The sequence below is a fragment of the Aquila chrysaetos genome, chromosome 24, assembly GCF_900496995.4.
Source record: "Aquila chrysaetos chrysaetos chromosome 24, bAquChr1.4, whole genome shotgun sequence".
Classification (NCBI taxonomy): Eukaryota; Metazoa; Chordata; class Aves; order Accipitriformes; family Accipitridae; genus Aquila; species Aquila chrysaetos.
This window is the reverse complement of record NC_044027.1, coordinates 7411781-7433908: the sequence shown is the minus strand read 5'-3', so window position 1 is coordinate 7433908 and position 22128 is coordinate 7411781. Positions and strand designations below refer to the sequence as shown.

The 22128-nt window shown below is 53.6% G+C and overlaps 2 protein-coding genes across 7 annotated transcripts in view; both read left to right on the top strand.

The window, feature by feature from the left end:
- Positions 1–6336, top strand: part of LOC115335341 (receptor-type tyrosine-protein phosphatase V-like) — a 41602-nt gene extending 35266 nt beyond the window's left edge. For 5 of the 6 annotated variants that reach the window (XM_030000840.2, XM_030000841.2, XM_041119916.1 and 2 more), the window contains 6 exons: positions 582–658; positions 1024–1158; positions 1684–1806; positions 2330–2487; positions 3136–3271; positions 5689–6336. In XM_030000840.2, coding sequence (XP_029856700.1) covers positions 582–658; positions 1024–1158; positions 1684–1806; positions 2330–2487; positions 3136–3271; positions 5689–5748 — 689 coding nt within the window. In that variant the 3' untranslated portion in view covers positions 5749–6336. Of the gene's footprint in view, positions 1–15; positions 527–581; positions 659–1023; positions 1159–1683; positions 1807–2329; positions 2488–3135; positions 3272–5688 lie in introns of those variants that run through there. The other variant, XM_030000844.2, reaches the window with a different exon arrangement.
- A 10185-nt stretch (positions 6337–16521) lies between these two features.
- Positions 16522–22128, top strand: part of LGR6 (leucine rich repeat containing G protein-coupled receptor 6) — a 150039-nt gene continuing 144432 nt past the window's right edge. The window contains exon 1 of the mRNA XM_030001169.2: positions 16522–16886. Within this exon, the coding sequence (XP_029857029.1) occupies positions 16522–16886 (365 nt within the window). The remainder of the gene's footprint in view (positions 16887–22128) is intronic.

Below are 22128 nucleotides of genomic sequence, written 5' to 3'. Positions count from 1 at the left end.
TTCGACACACTGCAGTGAGTCCACCAGAAGGTGTTTCGGGGGTGGAACACATGATGTATGGGACTGAGATAGGTGGGTTTGTTCAGCCTGGAGGAGAGAAGGTGAAGGGGAGATCTTCCTGCTATCTTCAACTACCTGCTGGGATGGCACAGAGAAAATGTAGAGTCTTCTCAGAGGTGCACCATGGAAGGGCAAGAGACAATGGGTATGATTTGGAAGGGTAATCCAACTCAGTGTAAGGAAAAATGCATTCCCATGAAGGTGGCCAAACACCAGAACAGGGGCCCAGAGCATCTGCAGGCTCTCCATCCTTGGAGATATGCAGCTCGCCATTGCCTAAGACACTGAGCAACCTGCACTACACGTATCTGGTTTGAGCAGGAGGTTGGGACAGAGACCTGTCTTTTGGGGACCAACATCCATGAGCTGCAGAAGAGCACTGCAGAGGGGAGCACCTTTGCAGAGAAATGGTGAATGGGGGGTTGGATTTGTGTGGCTGTGCGGAGTCTGGCAGGTGGTCTGCAGGAGCTGTGTGAGCACAAGGCTGCCGTGGATCCCTCCACCTCCCACATATTTTGCAGATGATCGCTCCAGAGTGAAATTTTCCCTGCTGGAACAGGGCCCTTTCTCAGATCTCCTACAGGTGTGGCATGTCCCGGTGAGTCATAACCCCAGCAGTAATGCCCACCCCTGTGCCAGGGTCCCACAGGCAGCAGGTGATGCTCCCCCTTCCTCACTGTGCCCCTGCTCCCTGCTGCCTGGTTCCTGCACTGCTCCACTGGTCACTGCTGCTGTGATCCTGTGTGGACAAGAGGGGACTGTGAAGACTGAGGATGCGTCTTCCCTCACCTGCTCAGTTTGGGCTGTCCTCACTTCCCTTCTGCAGTGCTTTCTCTTGTCTCATTGCATCTTGACCTGCTGAGCTTCCCTTCTTTTCCTGGCTTCTCCTGCAGCCACCTGGGCTGATGGGGTACCGGTGCGACCCTCTGCAGCAGGAGAGTGACATTCTCATTCCCCACACAGGGCTGCAGCTCCAGCAGGGAGTATCTGGCTGTCCAGGGGCCTGACAAGTTGACCATGGAGGACTTCTGGACCCTGGTGTGGGAACAGGACATTCACACCATCCTAACACTTCTCCCATGGCAGGAGAAGGGGGAGGTGAGGTGCCGTGCCTGCCTGTGCCATGGCAAAGCAGGGATCTGTTTAATGGAGTTGGAAGCTAGCATAGCTCTGAAACTTGAACTCTTTTCACTGCATCCTGAAGCCTGGGTGCAGATCCAGCTTAGCTAAAGGTGAACCTTCCCTGTGTCAAAGTGCTCCCACAGCTTGTCGCAGGAGACAGGTTCTGTCTGCCCACCATGCAGTCCATGGCTCTGGACTCAGCTGGTACTCTTCAAGCTACATCTCCATGGCACCCAAGGACAGCAGTTCCTGCCTCTGACCAGCCGAGGTGGAGGGCATTCGCTGAGCAGATTCCTACTGCCAAGCAGCTGTGTTAACAGGGAAGCTGGCTGCAATCTGCTGTTGTTTCCAAAACTCCCCTAGGGTTTAGCTAGTGGAGGAACTGACATGGAGTGATGTTGGGGGTGCTCTCGGTCCAACCCCACCACAGATCCCTAAGATGGTGACTGATCTGAAAGATGGCAACCATCAACATGAAGCCAAACTTGCTGTTGTGCACAGGTCCCAAGTGAGGCGTGCTGGCCCTTGGAAGGAGACTCTCTCTGCACAAAGATGCTGACCATCCAGTGTGGCACAGAGAAGCTTGTCTCTGGATGGAGGTGTATCCAGCTCAAAATGAAACACGTATGTGTTGATGGGGCTGGCCTGTCTCCCACTGCCTGGGATGTTCTTCACTGCTAGCAAACAGGTCTGTAGGGGCAAGGGCTGAAAGGTCCATGGAGATTTGTCTGAGCTGCAAGAGCAGAGTGTCAGCAGTCCACAAATGCAGGAGGGAATCTAGATTGCAACATCCAGAACATCTGCTGAGTGGACATAGGAGAGGCACAGGAGAGGCCTTGGAGGCTTCCCCTACCACTTGCTGATAGGTTTTTCTGACCTTTGAAAAAGCCCACACAGTTCTCAGTCTCCCTCTCAAGGGGCAGGTTGGGGTGCTGTGGGGAAGGAGGGCAGGATGCCAGAGGCACCATACCCACTGTGTGGGTGATGGGCAATGCCCCAGCAGAGACTGCCTGGACAGCTTTATGGAAGCTAGCAGTTAGCTCAGGAAAGCACCTGACACCCTAAGGATTGGAGAGCTGGGACCTCTCTGCATCCAAACTCACCCATCCCTCCCCAACATCCATGTCAACTCTTTGTGTCTCACCAGGAGAAGAAAGCAAAGGAGAGGCAGGTACAATGGTTCCTATACACGCTCTGGAGCAGCAAGAAGCAGCCAGATGTCCAGAGCCTGGTGGAGCTCCTCACTGCTGTCAGACGGTGCATGCCCCACCGGAAGAGAGCCAGTCCTCTCCTGCTGCACTGCAGGTACATCACATTACTGCTCCATGCATGGGCAGCCTCCCAGAGCTAGTACCCACCAGGCTGCACAGCGCCTTGGCATGGCCACCAGCCCTGTGCCCTCCACCAAGGACCCCAAGGTTTTGGGGCAGGTTGAGAGTAGGTCCATGGGAGCCAGAGAGTCTCTGAGCTTGGGGGTCAGATGAAGCAGTGCTCTGCCAAGCATATGGGAGAAGGGAAGGCAAACAGGGCTGGGCCAGGGACAAACATGGATGGAGCAGGCATTCCTGGGCTGAGGTGCCCAGGCTATCTTTAGGATCCTGGGAGCAGACCTGATGTCCTCATCTGCTTTCAGCCAGGGAGAGCTCACAGTCCCACAGGACCCAACGCAGCCAGCACATCAGCAGAGCTGGCTTGGGGGAGGGATGCACAGCTCAGCAGGGCAGAGTAGGCTGGATCTCCAGGCTCCTTCAATGGCCATTTTGGGGTCCCATCCTCCCAGTCAGCACAGGCCTCCTTGCCACCTAAACCAGTGCTCACAGTCCTCTATCCCCACTGTACTCAGTTGCTGCATGTTTTCTCATGGTGCTTCTGACTTCTTGGGCTGGTGCCCACTTCCAAAGAGGTTCAGCTTAGCCTGGCCTGGCATCAATGATCCTTCCTTGTCCCTTGCAGTGGTGGTGTGAGCCAAATGGGGACGCTGATCTCCCTGGATTGCCTGTTGCACCAGATGAAAGCTGAGAGAATCGTGGATGTCTATGGGGTGACCCTCCAGATGACAAGAAGCTGCTGTCTCATGACCCCGACTCTGGTAGGTGGGAAGGAGGAAGGGTGGTGGGCTAGGTAGAACAGAACATTCATGTTGAGCTGCCTGGAGCTGGCATCATGCTGCCCACTCCCCAGGTGCTACCTGCCACCTGGGAGCCCGTGCAGCCTATGGAGGGATTAATTCCGTGCTTCCTCCCCATCCTGCAGCTCTGCCAGCCACCGAGAGCTAAGGGCATTATCTTTTCCCAAGGAAGAGCTTTCTATCTCCTCAGTTCTGGAGTTCAAATAGGTTAAATTGCATGTGAGCTTATGATAAATGCAAGACACTCTTCCCATTCTGCCCTGGAAAGCATGAAGCACTGATTTCATCCTACATGAGAAACCTGCCTGCTCACCAACCTCTGGACATGCCTGTCAGCCTGGGTACTTAGAATCTGCTGGATTTCCCCTTGCCTGGTGCCTTTCCCTGCCACATCGCCCACACCCAGAGCCTGCTCCCAGCCCCTGCCTCCTGCCAGAGCTGGGGCCGCCTGCAAGGGGGTCTGTGGGACACTCTGCCACGTTTGCAGCTGCCATGCAGCTGTGTGGGCAGTGGCACTGTCTGATGATGCCACAGACATGCCCTGCCATGCTGTGTCAGCCCAGCTCACAGGCCTCCGGCGTGCCACTCCTGATGGGTGCTGGTGGCACAGATGCCCTCTGGACAGCACTTTCATTTGCTACAACCACTGAACGAGCTGATGCAGCATCCCTGGAAACCCTCCCCACAGGGGACAGCAAATTGGGGCAGATCTCTCCGGGGCTTCCCAGCTGCAGAGCCGCCTGCAAGCAGCTAATCGCATTCTTAATTAATGTGAACCATACACATGGTGGGAGCCGGAGGAGGGCAAGGCATCCGCTGCCCCTGCTTCAGAGCTTCTTTGTATTTCAGCAGCGTTCTTGCCGAGCAGAGACACAATGTGCCCATAAAGGCACAGCAAGCACCAATCAAAAGCTGCTGCTGCGCTGAGGGGGGGCAGCAGAGGCAGCTGCCTCCCCACCTTGCCCCGAGCAGTGGTCGCTGTGATCCCAGCACAGCCAGTGAAGGACAGGCAGAGCTGCCCTCCAGCCCCACGCCACTGCCATGTGGCTGCCAGCCTCCTCCATTACTGGCTTGCCAAGGACCCCTTTATCTCTGGCAGGGGCATGCTGCTGTCATGCTGGGGGCACCAGCTGATTTTTTGGGGGGGGGTTAGTAGCCAAACAAGGGGGAAGATGAACCTTTGAGGGATTGTCCATGGATAACCACAGGGTATTTAAGCACCCCCAGCTCCAGCGCAGCGCTTGTCTCTGGGGACGTGCTCTTGCATTTGGCCAGGCATTGAGTGTGCCTGGTCTGAAGTCAGTCCTGGGCTGTCACTCCAGATTTCACAATCAGGCCAGGCTCATTGAAAACATGCTCTGGTGACCTGAAACTGCAGCCATTGTGTGATCTGTGGCTTTCCCAGCCCTTCAGTGGGGCTAAACCCACCGCCGGCAGGGGAGGAGGCTCCTCGTGACTTGCAGCTTAGCCAGCGCATTAGTGAGCTGTTCGGAGGCCCCTCTGTCAAGTCCCTAATCCCCCCTTCCCGGCTACCATGGGATTTTGACCCACATCATTTGCAGGCTGGCCCTGCCCTCCAGCCTTGTGCATTGAGTACAACCTACTTTACCTTTACAACATCTTGCCTTTCCTGGAGCCCTACCGTGGTGGTGGTTAGTCCTGGGTATTTTGTAGCCTAGCATCATTTTGGAGCAGCCTGGCATTTAAGCAGAACCTCATATCAAATTCACAGTGGACTTGAGACGTCTGGACCCACATTTGGTACTGATGGATCATTTTGGTGATCTTAAAAATAGAGAAATGATGCAACCAGACTAAAACCACCCAGATCTTTTTGTCTACCTCTTAGAGCTTGCAGAGATCTACCCTGATCCACCGTCAGCACTTGACTCAGGTACACTGAGACTACCACCAAGGGAAACTCCTGCTCCAGAAGTCTTCCCTCCTGGCCTCAGGTCACTGCCAGATCCTGTGCACTCCAGCAGGGCAGAGCTCTCCCAGCTCGTTGCCCTGCAGCATCACTGGAGTTGCTCTTCGGTCTTGTTTTGAATGCAAACATCATGGCATGTCCTAAAGCCACTGGGGCACTTTGAGGCAGTTAGATGACATCTCAGATGGGGTTGTTCCTCTCATCCCCATCACGGGGATGGTGAAGCAGGAGGGAACAAATGTGGTGTAACTACAGCTCCAGGCCTGATTCTTCCTTTCTGGGCAACTCTGGTGACACAGGACAAACATGGACCACTTGGGACAGCAAATACTGCTCTGCCAGCAGACACAGTTAATTAGGACCTTTAAAAGCAAATTGCAGGGTTAGTCCTGCAACCAGGAGGTGTCTGTCAGAAGCCTGACTCCATACCCCCCTTGCTCTCTTGCAGGACCAGTACATGTTCCTGTATACCTGTATCCGGGACATCATCGCTCAGAAACAGCCCTAACACCGCTCAGCACTTCCTGGCACTATCCTGACCTCCACCTCTGCAGGGTCCTGTCCGGAGCCAGGAGCTGGGGTGAGAGCACCATGAGGCTTCTGGCACAGAGTGAGCCCTGCAGCGAGAGGGGACTTACCCCGGCACTGTCACCAACGCGTCCCACACGGTGTTAGCAGTGACATGGGTCTCCTGAACAGGTGGGCAGTGCTGTCCTGCCATGCACTGCTGTAGCCCCTGGGTGCGGACATGGCAAGGGGCTGGGCAGGATGCTCCCCTGCTTTGGCCATCTCCTGGGATTCCTGGTGCCTGGAAGGCTTGTTAACCCCATGGTGGTACGCAGCTCCAGCTGTGGGGACTCTGTGGTGCCCTTGCCCCTCAGCACAGAAGGGACAGCCCTGGGCTTGCTCCCGGACAACCCTGGTGCCTGCAGGCTGCTGAGGTCTGACACGAGCACTGGGCACTGTGGTCTCCATGTGCCCATGGGCACTGGGCATGTTGTCTCAGTCACCGCTCTGGGCAGAGCATGGTGGGAGATGGCTTGTCTTGGCTGGTGGATCAGTCTTAGGTACAAACAATAAACAGCCCTAGGAAAGAGTGCTTGTAAGGGTGGGTTGGCTTTTGTGGGGTCTCAGCGATGCCGAGGCCTCCCCCTGCTGCAGCACAGCAGCTGTTCCTGAAAGGGCAACTGTGTCCCTAGCCATGGGCTGTGGATGGGGTGCCCTTGGGCACTGCAGATACTGCAGCCCATGGCACAGAGCAGCTTCTGCTCACTCTTATCTGCTTCTATTACTGAGGCAACACTTCTGCAGTAAGCCTCCAACCCACCTGCGGCTTACAAGGAAAAGACACATTTTTTTGATGAAGTCTGGGCTTGAAGTTACGAATCTGCTGGCTCCCAAGAGCCAAGGACCAGGGCAAAGCCACGTGGTCCAGCTGACATGCTGGCTAGCAGCTGGCAGCCCTGTGGCTCACTGCAGAGCACTGGCTGCTGCTCTGGGAATTGGGTTGTCCATGCAGCCACATGTAGAGACGCTGCTCCTCTGCAAGCAGGAATGGCCATGCACAAGCTGAAATTGCAAGTAGCAACTTGGTTCATTAAGCTCCAAGTGCAGGTCAGAAGGAAGAGTTTAAAAAAAGCAGATGATTTAATGAACATATTCCTGGGGTAGAAAAAACTGTATCTGGGAACCCGCTTACCCTCCCTCACCCCTTTAGGCAGCATGGGCTTATGGTACAGTCTCAAAGCAGCACCCCTGTCCCACTCTGGGCCCACACTCCTACCCACAATACCGTGTCCTACAGGACCTGCCTTGGAGGTGGGTGAGGAGACACAACAGCTATGATGAGGAGGTTCCAAAACCTACTGCAAGGAGTAGACAGCCCCAGGTGGGGGACTGAGTTGGCCACTCATCCTACTGCCCCTGTGTTTCCACAAACAGCTTTTCCCTCTTCCAAAACAAGGATCCTGCTGTCTGCACCCCAGAGTGGGACACCCAGGGCACCTAAGCATGGGCAACCATCAGCCATCCCAGCACTGGGATGATGCCTTAGTTGCAACTGGGTTTGATGCCCAGCATCTTTTCCCCCTCTCCCCAGATAATGTTTTCCTCTTCGGCAGTTGCTGTGCCCACCCACTGCCATCCCCACCACCCACCAGTGCAGTGCAGCTGCCAGCAATGTGTTCAGGCAGGGGTGGGAACCTGCCTGTTGTCCTTTGCCCTCACTGCCCATGCGTAGACACAGATAGTGGGCAGCTAGGTAGGAGCAGTCTCTCTATGCACACAATGTATCTTCCATACTGCAGGCAGGGCTTCTCTGCTGCTCAGTCCCCTCTGCCATCCTCTCCTTCCCTGCATTCCCTGCTCTGCTCCCAGCTCCAAGCTGCAGCACTCATGGGCTAAAGGAGACCAAGATGGTGCAGAGCTTTAGCCCCATACAGGGCTGGTGTTCCCCCCACTGTTTCCCCCCCACCCTGGGCAATCCGTGTGTGCAGTGCTGTCTTCACCACAGGTCAGAGTATCCCGAGTTGCCCATGACCACCCTCATCCACCCTGACCTGGATTGTCATGGATCCAGCTGCTGTTTGAAAATGTTTCCATGTGACTACATCTTTGTCCCAGGGTCACCCACCAGCACGATGTGACAGGTCACTCACTGCTCAGCCTGCACAAGTGACCACCGCACTGACTTGTAGTGTTTCTGCTTCTGGTTGGATGCCAACATACCAAGAGCTCTCCAGGAGGATGTGTGAATACTCTCAACATGGAAAAGGCCTGCAAAACTCAGTGGATAGTCTTATGTGCACAAAAGGATTTATGATGTTGTCTTGGGAGGAGTCTGACACTTGCCCATATGCTCACAGGAAGCCTGGTGGCTTTATGACTTTCATGTAACCAGTAACTCCTAAACTATGCTTGTGCTGCAGGATAAATGTCACAGCAAGGAAATGTTTGCTCCCAGTGACCCCCAGCCCAGTAGGCAGGATTGGTGGGGTCAAGCTGTTTGCTGCTTATGATGTGTGTGCAGTTTGTAGCAGCAGCCACCTGCCATGTTCTTCTGGGGAACCACAGGAGAACTCACCAGTACATGCTGGAGGCCTGACAAGCAAGCTGCAAAATCAAATCTGGTCCAAAGAATGACGTGCCCATTGTCTGTCCAGAGTTTTGAGTTGATAGGCTGGTGAGGTTTAGACCTGCCCAGCAGCACAGAATCTCACCAGTGTTGTGGGTTTTATCCCAAGAGCCCCCAAGAAGGAGCAGTCTTAAAGACCATGTGGCCTGCTGCCACATGCACACAGGCCCATCCTTCTTAGATCTCCACCAAAAACAACCCTGATGTCCAGCTTTCACCCTCCAGGTCCAGTCAGCCTTAAAAAGAGTTCCTGGGCTACAAGACAATAGCCTTTCTGCCAGGACCTGCAAGTCCACTCTAACAAAGCCCTACAAGGACAGTGAAAGTGCTGATACTCTCACACTGGAGGCTGAATCCCATCCCCTTGTCAGGTCCACAGCTGACCTGCAAAGCACATGAAGGCAGAGGTCCCTGCACAGGAATGAGAGAGGGAGCTGCTGATGTAGGAAAAAGACTGGTGCTCATTCCCTCAAACAGGGGGGAGGTAAACCAGACCTGGATCCAACTCCAGCATCTCCCTGCTGGTGCTGTGGACATAGCCTGTGGCTCTCATTTGCTATGCATGGCCCTGAAACTCCGGATGCTGAGCACGGTTACAACTCTAAGGTGTGTGTAGATGTGAGCTTTAGCCTGATGCCCAACAGGCTCTTGTTCAAAGTGTGCAGTCTCCACTGAACACCGACAAGCATTTGTACCTGTATGTCCCAGCATGGTTTATAATGTGTAAAACACCTAATGCTTTTAGTCTCAGAGGATTTCAAGAACATCTGTGGAGCACCCTCACCTGCAAAGTGGGGCCAATCACAGCGACAGTGAAGATGTGAAGGAGAAGCCACTGCCATGAGGTAGCAGGAGCCTTGTGAGGGGCACAGAAGCAGGATTAAAGAGGTTTTGCTTTCTAGAGCCTGGCAGCCAGTGTGTGGGGCTTGTACTTCTGGCTCCCTACCCTGGATGGGTGGTCACTGCCCCTTTGGCTGTGCATCACCCCACAGTAGCCTCAGGTTCTGCAGAGACAGGCCCTCCCTTGCTCTGCCAAGTGCAGTTACCAGGGTCTCCCAACAGCCTGGCCAGGACTGCATCCTCAGAAAGGGGCAGCTGCCAAGGATAAGGAGGGGAAGGAACCCCCCGCGCCCCAATCCTCTCTTTTCTATTTTTCTGCAATCAGAGCTACCCTGTGGTTTTCAGAGTCATTATGCTTGGGGCTTTGCTCAAAGCCATATTCCCGATGGAGAGGGTCTGGGTCTGGCTGTACAGCTTATGGCACAGGAAAGAGGCCTCAGAATGGGACAGCATTCCCAGGGACTGCTTGTGAGCGCTTGCCTTTCATGGAGAAGAGCAGGACAACATCCACATGAGACAACTTGGCCCACCCCCCAGTTCACCCTTAGCTGATGGCAGCAACTGAGCAAGATGGGGAGTGAATTCTGCTGGCACCTGCCCCACACCACCTCTCATCCCAACTGGGCTCATCGCTGTTCAGCACATCGCTGTCCATCTGCCTTGCCAGGTGGGCTGCTGCACTGGATCTTTCTACAGCCTCTTGGGAAAGTGCTTATGGGTCTCCTGTGTGTCCATGCACAGAGACGGCAGTCCCAGCATGGGGCACAGCTAGACACAGCCAGAGAGGTCTGATGCATGGACCCAGGGCTCGTGGCACAGAGTTGCAAGGGGTGCTGGCTCTGAGTCGTAAGGAAGCAAGTGAAAGCCATGGTGGGGGAGGCATGTTGCTGTCTGCAGAGCTTCCAGAAGTCCAGGAGCAAGTGATCCCACAGCCCTTGCATCTGGCTAGCACAACACAACAGTGTTTCCAGAAGAGCCAGCAGGCAAGGTGAACCTGCAGACATCTGCAGCTAAAGCACAGCTGCTCTGGCAGGTATGACACCTTCTAATCAATTGGACAGGCATGGGACAGGGATATGTCACACAAACTGGCTGACGGGTTTCACCCAGTGAGTTCAGTATGGCTGCATCTGTGGCACAGCCCGCTGCTCCACATTTCACGTCCTGTCTAACAGGAGGCTGACTTGGTGACGATGATGAATTTACAACCTCCCACCCACTGCTGCAGCGGAGTCTGGAGCCACAGATGCTTACAGAGGGTGTCGTGGGAGCTGCGGTTTGGATGAATAATTTTCCAGCCCTGCAGCTCAGAGCCACGAAACCCAGAGGGGGAGAGAGAGACAACAAAACAGTAAAACAAAACAAGCCTCCAGCTTGGGCCGCCCAGCGAGTTCTAGACTTGTTGCCATGTTGTTCTTCATATTTAGCCTGGTCCAGTCTGGCACCATCCAGCCACCACCCTCCTCCATCAGTCCTCATGCAGAGGTCAAGACCCTGGAGATGAGCAGGACCATGTCCATTTGGACCCCATTTCCCACCCCCCTACCACCAGTTCTGTGGCTGCCAGAGCATGGGCAGACTGGGTTAGCATTGCCAAGTGACAGGAGAGCAGGTATACCCAACCCTCGGATCTTCTGGGGACCCACAGCCATGGGAGCCTGCTGGTGACCGCCGGAGCAGCGCAGCTCCTTGATTCCACAGCTTCTCCATTCACCGGTGCTGAACCTCTGCCCTAGGCTCTCCCCTCTCCCCTGCTCCCTCCAGGGCACAGAGAGCCTAGCAGCTGCCACATCTTTGCACAACACAGTAACAGGGCATTGCTCCCACCACAGGGAGCCCATGGCACCCTGCCACACCCCAAGCTGGACACCTCTGTGATATTAGGTGCCTGGCACCAGGCTGTGGCTGCCCCAGCTGTAGCCATTGTGTGGGGATGCCCACTGCTCACTGCCTCTTCCACCCGAGCTGTACCAGCACCGTGAGCAGCAGGATTGCAGCCTATTCCTCCCCAGGATCTCCAGCATCGTCTCTCATCAGCTACTGCTGTCAGCCACCTCCTGGTGAGCAGAAGTGCTGGGGCCAGGCAGACTAAAGGCAGGTCTGAACTAGAAGGAGAATTCCTCCTGGGACAGCCAAGCAGGACCAGAGCCAAAGTTCCCTCTTCAATGCCCTGCTCTTGCATGTGTTAGGCTTGCCGTGGCTTTGGGTCCCTGACCCATTTGATGCAGGCACTCCAGAAAGGAAGGCCTTCAAGCATGTAGGACACTGAACCAGGGTTCAGGTCCACCTAACAGGTCTTCTACCTAGCTCTGCACATCTGTCCCTCCTCTGCAGGGCATGGAGCCACCAGGCTGCCCCATGGCTTTTTGCAAGCAGCACCTCCCAGAATAAGGAGTTGAAGTGCATCTGAGGCTTGTGCTGTTCTGTGCCCCGGGCATCAGGGAGGAACCATCCTTCTCTGTGTGACTTCATTGGCGCCAGCCCTTCCTGCTCTTAGGGAGCATGGCCATCTCCAGTCCCCGTCCTTCCCCTGCCCCAGTCAGGCAGCTGGAGCAGCATGCTGGGCACTGGGACTTTCTGCTTGTTTACAAGTGTTTGCATTTACATTTTGGAAAGCCTCTGGGAGCCCTTGCTGGGCCCAGACTCACCCACAGCCTGACTGTGGTATTTCAGCCTTTGGATGGCCCCGATGGGAGCAGGGGCACCGGGAACATTCCTCTGGCCTTTGCCCCTGCACCCGACCTCGAATGGCTCCCCGGGGTATGCCCTGGGCTTACAGACACATGTGAAGCACCAGACTCTTGGCTCCTGCTGCATTCAGCCCACCCCTACTGGTTTGGGCTGCATCCTGCTCTCCCCAGAACCTGAAGGACTAGCTTCAGGAGGAGCCAGGGATGGTAGGAAAGTCTGGAGGGCTTTTCTTATGGAGAGATCATGTCCCAGGAGTGAGTGTCACCTCCACAGAGGTGTCATAGATGAGGTGGATGAGTGCATGCCCCGGCAGACACAGGCCAGTCCTAGTGTTGCCTATTTTTCTCTGGTGTCCCTGTGTTTTGTGAGACTGCCTGGGGGTCTCTGCATCTCCTCCTTCCCCTGCAAGCCCTTCTGGAGGGACTGCCTCTCTGTTGTCCTCTCCAGTGTGCAGCACAGTGGGGTCTCGGTTCCTACCGTGACCTTGGCAGTGAAAAACAGAGAGAGTCCTCCTGGTCTGCAGTAGGGACTGGTTGTCCTTGGAGATCAACAGCCAAACTGGGATTCTACCGCGGTGATCCTGAACCGTCTAAAATCTGGAAGGGAATAAAAAGAGGGCACAAACAGTTGCCCCGTAGAAGCAGGGCAGAAAACACACTCATGGGTTTGTTCCAGGGCCCCAGGTCTGGCACATGCTGAGGACAGAAATAAACAGCCTCCAGCCCTTTGACTCAGCTAGCACAACCTGTCTTCCAGCTTGGGAAGGTCCCTGGCTGGATGTCCAGGGCATTGGCAACACCCTGGGAGGAGAGCCAGCACCACACTGCCCATCACCTCCCTCCGCTCTTCAGGAAGAGCATTGCTGAGTGACAAGGTCAAAGCCCAGCAAGTTGTCCTGTCCGGGCCCACAGAGTCATTTTGGCTCTGTGAGAGAGGACATCAGTACCTGTTGTAAGTGTTTAGCTGCAGCTCTGCCCCAGATATACCTCCACAACAACTTTGTTAGCTTTTAAACTTCAACAGCCCTAAAAAGCCTTGCCAGCCACAGTCCACAGCCTAAAGCTTGTTTGGCATTTAATTTCTGGTCCACAGAGAGGATCTGGCCAGCACTGGTACCTGGAGTCCCAGCTCTCCTCAGGTCCAAGGCTGAGATCCAGAGCCAGACCACCTCAAGCATGTTGTGCTGGCATGAGTAATGCAGCCCTTTCCCACCACCCCTGCCTCTTCTGTGCCCCTGATGAGCAGAGGCAATAACTGTGCTTGCAGTTGCTCACACAAGCTGGACCTTGTTCCCCACTTACTTAGAATGTATTCTGAATTTTCCCAAGTTTTTTTTTTTTCCTGCTTTTAGCAAGCTGTAGGAAGACCTGTTAGCCATGCAGTGTGGAGGCAGCAGGAGAAATATCACCTAGGATGTCACCTGCCGCCCAGATGTACCACATGCTAAGGCATCACACTCAGCCACAAACCCCCGGTGTTTGATCCCAGAGTCTCAGCTCCATCCTTTAAAAGCAGGTCTCTGTGAACAGGGGATGCAGCAGAGCATGTCGAGGGGCCTGCCTGGTGCAGCTGCAGCAGGTGAGCAGCTCAGGTGAGCAGGTAGTGCTGCTCAGCTTGCTGTGGAGCAGTGCTCTTCTCATCACCCCAAACCGCAGCCTGCCACTAGAGGACAACACACAAACACGTGTGAGCCTTGCAGGAAAACATCCCCTGGCCTTAATAAGAATGAGCTGGATCTGGAGCTCCCAGTGCCTTTAATAAGGGCACAGTGCAGCACGCACTACTCAGAGCAAACTGCAATTTCAGTGAGAGCTGGCTGAAAAGTGACACTTCCACCCCAGAGGGACTTATGCAGAAATTCCAGGTTTACCATAGAAACATCAAAGCTCTCTGGTCCAAACGACTTGATGTCCAGACTCTTGGTTTTGCCAGGAGCCGGCGACATCCTGGAATAAGTGAACACTCTGAATATTAACATTTATTATCAGGTCTCAAAGAAATGAGACATGGAAATAAAACACTACAGCCAAGCTGGAATAAAAAGCAAACAGAAAAGTCAAAGCAAAGTGAGGCACACAGAGCGCAGCCCTCCAACTTCAGGCTGTGTTGCTCCAAAAACAATGTGAAAAATATCATTGCAGTCAATGCCTTCCTGAGGAAATGGCTCTATTTCAGCAGAATAGCAGTTTTCAATAGGAATCTCTTCAGTGTGATTTTTTTTAAGAGCTCTATTAATAGTGTGCTCAGCCAGAGCCCTGGATCCTCAAGGAGAATTCACTGAGCAAGAAATTGTCAGGAGCTTACAATGCGGTTGGTGTCTGGCTGCTTTGGCTGGAGAGAGAGGGACGGGGAAATTGTAGATAAAAGCTGCTGTTGCAGCCAGGAGCAGAGTGATAGGCCTGACACTTTCTCCAGATTCACACCAAATTCCTGGCTGCCGTCAGAGCAAGTCCAGCCATTTCAGGACATGCTAAAGCCACATGTCAGAGCTGGAGGTGAAGCTTGTCAAGGAGCAACCCTCTCTCCAAGGAGGGCTTCCTGTGTCCCCACCAAGCAGTGTTTTACATTTGGAGCTGTCAAAACACATTGCAAACATTTAAATAATGACATCTCCAGAATTGTTCATGATAGAAGGAGCTTAATTCCAGTTAAATCAGTTCCGGCTCCTAGACCAAAATCCTTGCTCCTCTGCACTCGGTGACAAAGTTTCCAGACTTCAGGGTTTCAGTCCTGAAACTGCAGGATCTGAATGGACTTTGCAAATGAAATAGTTTCAGATCCTGCATCACCGGGGCCAGGAGCCCTCAGCCATAGTCTGTGCATCAGTCCCGAACTCTGAGCTCAATCTTGAGACGTTTTTGTGGAGGAGATAGGAGAATTTTTTCACTCTGACTCAAAGGCCTCAAGGCACCTCAGCCTGGGGTTAGCTGGAGCTTTTTAAGTCTCCCACTTTGCAGGCTCACCTTCCTGACCCCAGATAACTCTCCTACCTCTTTTATCCTGAGATAACAGTGGTATCAATTAGGAAACTCTTCTGCCAGAAGGAAAAGCACATTCAGAGGAAATGGGACTGTGAAAACCATCTCCCAGTCTGTGCTTCAGCCATGCAGCATCTTACCATGGTATGGCCACAGACAGAAGGGTGACTTCGTGGGTGCACTTTGCAGCCACCCAAACCTGGGCCCTTCTTTCTCTGCCCCATTCATTTCCTCCAGCCATGGCTGAAGGGGAGGCAGAGGGAGGAACACACTGGCTCTGATGGGAGTCCAGATCCACCTAAAGCCCAGTGGTCAGCTGTCATTCTTCAGTGTGAGAGACCTGTGTTCAGCTGCCGTCCCCATTACAGACAAGGTGCGTTGCCCTGTAGAGAGAGAAGCAGCATGGTTCAAGCTGTGGCGCCAGAATCAGCCCCTATCACTGAACCCACTGCCATCGGAGGACAGCCATCACTCCAGCCAGGGGCATCACAGTGATCCTGAACAGCCGGTGGCTGCAATCAGGAGGAAGGAGCAGAGAGGCCACACAGAGCTGGCCTTTGCAGCCTTCTCCCACTGCAGATCCAGCACCCTTTTTGAAGCAGGTGCATCTGCTGCCCCAGAACGCAGTAGCTCCTTGACACCCAAGCAGCAAGAAATCCTGTTCTGATGTACACCCCACATGTTTCAGGACAGCCCGAGGCCCTCAGCTGGGCTGGCACAGGCAGTACCCCCCTGCTAAGCCAGACCTGCTCCCTTCTGCATGATGGAGCTCCAGGTGACATGGCTTCAAACCCCCACTCAGCAGACTATTCCTCTACTTTGATCTCTGACCACTTTACCAAAGGTTAGAAAGAGCTCTTGGAGCAAACCAGCCACCTGCTCCTGGCATCAATGCCATGCAGATCCTGCAAATGCAGCTCACACATGCACCTGACCTTGATCTGGGCAAAACTATAGCAAGCAGCACAGCTGCAAGAGCACCATGTCCCACTGGCTTGGAGAGCTCTCTGGAGAGGTCCCCCACCAAGCTCAGCACCATGACACTGCTGTTCCACGCCCCTGCATCTCCCACCCAGCCCCTGCCCCATGCATGGGGATAGTAACAGGGCTGCTCATGAGTGGGGTCGGACCACAGGACAGACAGACCTACAGCCCTGGGCATGGTCGCTCCCAGCAAACAGCTCATTGTGAGCTCCTCAATCCCTTCTCCCCAGCTGCACCCTGACTTTCCAGTTGCAGCTGGGTTTAGCAGCCAGCACAGACACACAGAGTCCTTTATCTGGGGTTATATTTCAGCGTCCCAAAGTCTGGAGCCCTTGAAGTGCTGGTTGGGTACTCCTGCCTCCCTACTTATACTCCTCTGCCCTGCCAGAGCCAGCTTTGCCTTCCCCTGCCCTGCTACCTCACAAAAACATTGTTACAAAACAAGCACAGGTCCCGGAGCTATGAACAGGTCTTTATTTGTTGAGGTTTCTTTTTTTTTTTTTTTTTTTTTTCCCCTTTCTTCCCTTTGAATGAAATTCCTGCCAGCTCTAAGAGAGAGAGAGAGAGGGAAAGAGTAGAAAGTTTAACTCCTCCCATTGGAGTGTCTCACGCCCCTGCCCAGCCCTTGAAACCCAATAACCAAGATCATTCAACAATGCCTTCCCTTCCCTGGCTGCATCCTTACGACACTCCGACCTGCAGGAGATACCCTGCCCGCTGCCTGCAAGGCGGCGGGATTGCTCCCCTCCATCCAGCTGAGCCCTGGGGTCGGAGCAAGCCGGCAGCACTTCGCACAGTCCCTGCGGCTGCAGCCACTGTGAGGATGGACAAGCTCTTCTTCTGGGGCATTCTTCTGGCCTCCTCTGCCCGCTTCCAGGTGGTGCCTGCAGAGCAAGGTGCTGCACCCTCGTGCCCTCCCCAGTGCCACTGCGAAGAGGATGGCATCATGCTCTCAGTGGATTGCTCTGAGCTGGGGCTTTCGGAGGTCCCTGCCAACCTGAGCCCCCTAACAGCTTACCTGTAAGTACAGCCCTTGTGGTTTATTTTGTAACACTTTCTCTGGACCCCTTCGTCAGCTTCAGCTTTCCTCCAGCTTGAAAGTTTGTGCCACATTTTTCTGAAATTAAATTTCTTCTGGAAATTAGAAACAAACCAAAACAACAACAGAAAAGGCAGCTATTACTCCAGGACCTGCCAAGCTAAGCCAGCTCCCCCTCCTCCCTGCGCCCCTCTGCAAACGCTGTTTATATTGCGATGTTATGCATGCTTTGCTTCTTGATTACAGTGGATCAGAGGAGCTGATTTGCTGGGTAGATTCTGATTGTCTGAGAACATAATGGAGTATTTATACTGAGCAATTAGTGCAAACTGCTCTGGGATCCTTCTGTCAAACATTTCAATAGCTGTGATAAGTCATGGCTTTTGGGGGTTTGGGTTGAGCTGGCCACCAGCAGTGTCCAAGCAGTCTCTTTAAAATGAATATTGAAGTCTTTTAAGAGGTGGTGGTGGGGTTAGTAGGTTGTTTTTTCTTTTTTTTTTTATTTTATTTTAAAATTCTTAATTACCTGAATGTTTCCCATCCTTTCTGGTATTAATACCCCAAAGAGTTAAACTACCACAGGGACTGGTGGGTTCATTTCTAGCCCCAGAGATGGTCTTAGTGGTGCCATCTGACTAGTGATGACTGAGGATGCCCCCAGGGTGAGCAAGGGACTCTATGGAAGGATCTCAGGGTTTGACCAGGAGACGAAACACCTCTCTCAGGGAGACATGCTGGCCCTGGCATGCTCTGGGGAAGATGCTTGGTCTGTTTATTCGCAGAAAGTGCTGCAGCCACCAACTTCAGCTGTGCAGCAGAGAGGCTGGTTAAGGACCTTAGCTTTCCCAACTAGGGATGCAGCTAAGGTGCTGCCTAGGGAAGCCATGTGTAACACAATCGTTACGGACAACTGGTAGCCCCCAGGCAGTGCTGGGGACGTTCTTTTTGTGCTCATCGTGCTGAGAGGAGGCTTGTGTCCGGAGGTGGCATACAGACTGTGTTGCTGGTTTTCTGGTGTTCCTGGATTGTCCTGAGATGCAGTTACTCAACTGTTAAAGCTAAGCACTCTAACCCATTCAGGAAGGACTTTGCAAAGCCAGGCTGAAGCTGCCACAGCTGGATAAGAGCTTCTCTGCTCATCCTGCTTGCCTGAGGAGCACATTGCTTTGGCTTGTGCCAACCACTGGATGGCCAGAGCTGTATTGGGTCAGCTGAGAAAGAATTATGACAGGAAAGGACAATTTTCACTGGAGGGTGTGAAAGATGAGAGAAATGTGTAACGCAAGCTGTACTTCCCTGGAGAGGGAACCGCAGAGCACTTGTCACACAAGGTGTGTCCTGTATAGAGCTATCCCCTCTGTACACACCCTGGCATTCAGTTTGGAGCCAGCTGCCTATGAGTGAAGAGTCACTATAGCCCTTGAGCATGTCTTGATGGAGATGGTTAAAAACACATGGGCTGCAAGCATGGGAGGCTGTAGAGCTTTGCAGCACTGATGCTATTGCAAGGACTTGTGGCAGCCCTGTCAGGCACCCACTCCACCTTTGCAGTCATCACAAGGTGGGGCACCTGTGGCTCCAGCTCTGCAGAGAAGGTGCTGCCCTTCATCGCTACAGGGATGTCCCTTGGGCTGGGAGCTGCAGAGAGCTCCACTGCATGAACCAAGGGACAACTCGATATTAAACGGTTCTCATTGCCGCATTGACCCTGTCCATGATGGTCAGAGCAGGGACACAGAGCCCTAGGCTACAGATCCCTTGTGCATGGACCCCAGCGGGCGGGTGCTTAAGGATGCTGTCAGCCTGCTGTGGCAGGTGACTCCGCAGCTGCTTCTGGCAGAGGTCTGGCTTTCGCTGGCACTAGGTCTTCGGGACAGCCCTGCAGTAGCCACCGCTTTGGGAGCGTGTCCAGTCCTTTGGCCACGGCTCCGTTCTCTCCCGTGGGCCGCTACACCGGCCGGCTTCACTCACACGGTGGCGCCAATGGCAGCCCTTCGCTGGAGAGGCACCGGCAGTGCCACCTCCGCAGCCCATCACCGTGCGGGAAAAGCCAGGCTGGAGGGACCCTTCGGGTGGAAAATCCGCGGGGTCGAGCCAGGGGGGCGTTGGCAGGTCCAGAGTTTTCCTCCTCCCCTTAGGGCTGGACCTATTTGGGGAAAGACAGCACATTTTCTGCCTATCCGTTAAACAGTACTGGTGAATTAACAAATAAGATGTAACAGAGGTAGGAAGGCAGGATGAACTGGGAACTATTGGAGGAGGACTGGAGAGCTGGGTTTTCTCCCTGTTTCTGTCACTACCTTCTTGGGCTACCTTCAGCAAGTCAAGTAAGGTTAGTTTCTCAGTTATATAGTTATACATGCAGTCACGGCTGTTTTTTCAAAGCGAATCAGCACAAATTTTGTAGAAAGTATGGACATTCAAGAGAGATCTAAGCTCTTGATGTAAATTCAGGCTTTAAATCCACATTGAGGTATGTAAAGAAATGCCTAGATTTTTTTTTTTGAGCTGCAAGTACGGAGAAGCAAGCCCTGTAATGGCAATGAGGAGCATGGAGCTGAAGGGCAGCTGCTCCCAAAATTTTCCAGCTCCTTTGCTCCATGCCCTGTCTTCTAAGCAAATTACTGGTATCCTTTCTGTAAAGAGCAGGACTCCCTCAGGTGCAAAATAAAGGATCCTCATAATAACCTCTGATTAGACACTGCCTCACCACTAATGAGCTCGCATTCATGCCCCATCCTGACAACGCTGTGCCTCTGCCATGCCTGTCTCTCTCCAAGAACCCTGTCCGTGCTCACTCTCGCACCTCCATTAACTTGAACCTGATCCCACCCATCCAAAACCTAGCTTTTCCAATGGAGGCATCACTGGTGAGCTTGCAGCTGTGGTCAGGGAGATGGAAGAGAAGCAAGTCACCTCTTCCCAGGGGCACCTCTCCAGTAGGCACTTAGACACGCTGGTGTCTCATTGGCAGCCCTGCAGAGAAGCCAGGCAGCCAGCTCAGCTGGGGGTTGTCCATGTTAGCTGACAGGTCCCTGCTCTCTGCATTGCTCCTGCAGGCAGCCAGAACTTGATCAGGGCTCATGCTGGCTCTAACAGCCCATTTCTCTGGAGCAGCACAGACCATCCTGCCTGGCTCATCACATGGGGACATGGGGGCTGGCAAAGAACTTCTTAGTGCGTGACTTATTTGGGGGGGGGGGGGGGTGGTGAACTGTCTCTTAGCCTGGCCTTAGAGTCCAGCCATGAAACACTAAAGGTCAGCACACCCTCTCCTATTCAGCTACATCCAGAGACCCTAGGGCCTGTATCAACCCAAAAGAGTTGAGCTGTTGAGAGAGCAGATTCAACCTCTGGCTGATATGCCAGTAAGTCCTGACAGCGGTGTGTCAAATATCATGTCTCTGTCTTCCATGGCCAGCATCATAGGTATGTGAGTTGCTTTTGGGGCTGGCAACAGAGATGGACTGGAGCTGATGGGGGCTCTCTAGAGAGGACAGCAGCAAGCTGAGAGTGCAAAAGGAGACTGGAGCTGCAAAAGGGAAGGTTCCTGTGCAGCAGAGAGGAGACTGCACAAAGGGGCATGGAGAAGAACGGGAAAATGGGAAGAGCTGCTTGGTACTCAGAGTATTAGCTTAGCTTTGATCCCTGGCACCACTGCAAACGCTGTGTGTGACCTGGTTGAGCAACCCCAGCTCAGATTTCCTGGGCTATGGAAGTGCCACATTACATGGGCTGGGGGAGTTCAGTCCCTGGCTGTCCCCATGCTTGTCACCCACCGCCTGAGCACTGGGAACAGGGCTGTGGTTGGGTGCAGGTCCTCAGTGCAGCCCTCTGCCCCAGGATGGCATCCTGACCCCCATCTGCACCCCTGCATCTGGCTACCAGCCCCTGGCAAGGGGGACTGGGGGGTGAAGGGATACTCTCAATTTACTGAGGCTGCTCCTGTTTCACCAAAAAAAATGACACCATGTTGCTGGTGCCTGCCAGGTCCCTCCTAGCAACATGCTGGCCTGTCCAACCACAGCTAGCAGGAAATAGGGGTCAAAGAAGACTCAGCATAGGATGCCCTCAGTAGTACCCACAGATGGAAAGGTGACAGCAGTAACATCATGGTCATGCATTCAGGTCAGCTGTGCAGACAGCACACACACACACACCCCCCCGGCCAACCTGCACACGTATAGGTTGGAAATTATACAACTTGCAGTGCCTTATCCCCAGTCTGGACTTAGGGAACATGGGGAGGATCTGGAAGGATTGCCCAGAATCATAAAATATCTTAGGCAGGAAGACACCTCTGGAGGTCTCTGATCTACACCCCTGCTCAAAACAGGTCCAGCTTGTGAAGTTGGTCAGGACCTTGTCCAGTAGGGTTTTGAGTATCTCTAAGATTCCCTCACCCTTTTCCCATTTTTTACCATCCTCATGGGAATTGTTTTTCTTAATATCTAATTGCAATTTCCCCTATTCCAGTTTGTGCCCATTACCTCTCATCCTTCCCCTGCACAACTCCAAGAAGAGTTTGGCTCTGTCTTCTTTATACCCTCCCAGTCAGTAGTTAAAGACAGCAATAACATTCCTCCATTTCTTCTTTTGTGAAGACTGATCAAACCTACTTGTAAGAGCAGTGCACAGGGCATGGGTGGAGTGGGGAGTATTGCAATGTGAGAGAGGGGAGCACGCAGGGTAATGGGAATACTGCAGTGGAAGCCCCATGCACACCTTGCAGTGAAGCCAGGCAGCCACTGCACAGCTCACTGCATGCAATGCTGTTGCTCTGGCATGGAAAGCCAGAAAAGACCTGGGGCACAAGACAGGTGGTGAGGTTGTTGGGCTGTTGCTGTGACAGCAGGATTTGGGGGAAGAAAAAACAGCAGAGAATCTGGCTGCTCCCAGATATCACCAGGCATCTCAGGAGGCTGCCCAGACAGAAAGCTTCTCATTCCCCACGCTGTTTCCATTGAGGTGAATGGGATCAGGAGCTCTCAGGGCTGTTCTCACCTTGCAGAGACATTTTGAGCCATTGCCTGGAATTTAGCATCCCACTGGGAGTCTGGGGGCCCCACATCACCCATGTTGTCCTCTGAGCTACCTTCTGGGTTCAGGTGCCACACAGACCCGTGACAGGGATCCGCAGGAGGCAGGAATACTCTGACATGAAGCTGGTTAGACACTTCCCTGGTCACACAATGCTGCATCCAGTGCAGGGAAAGAGGGAGT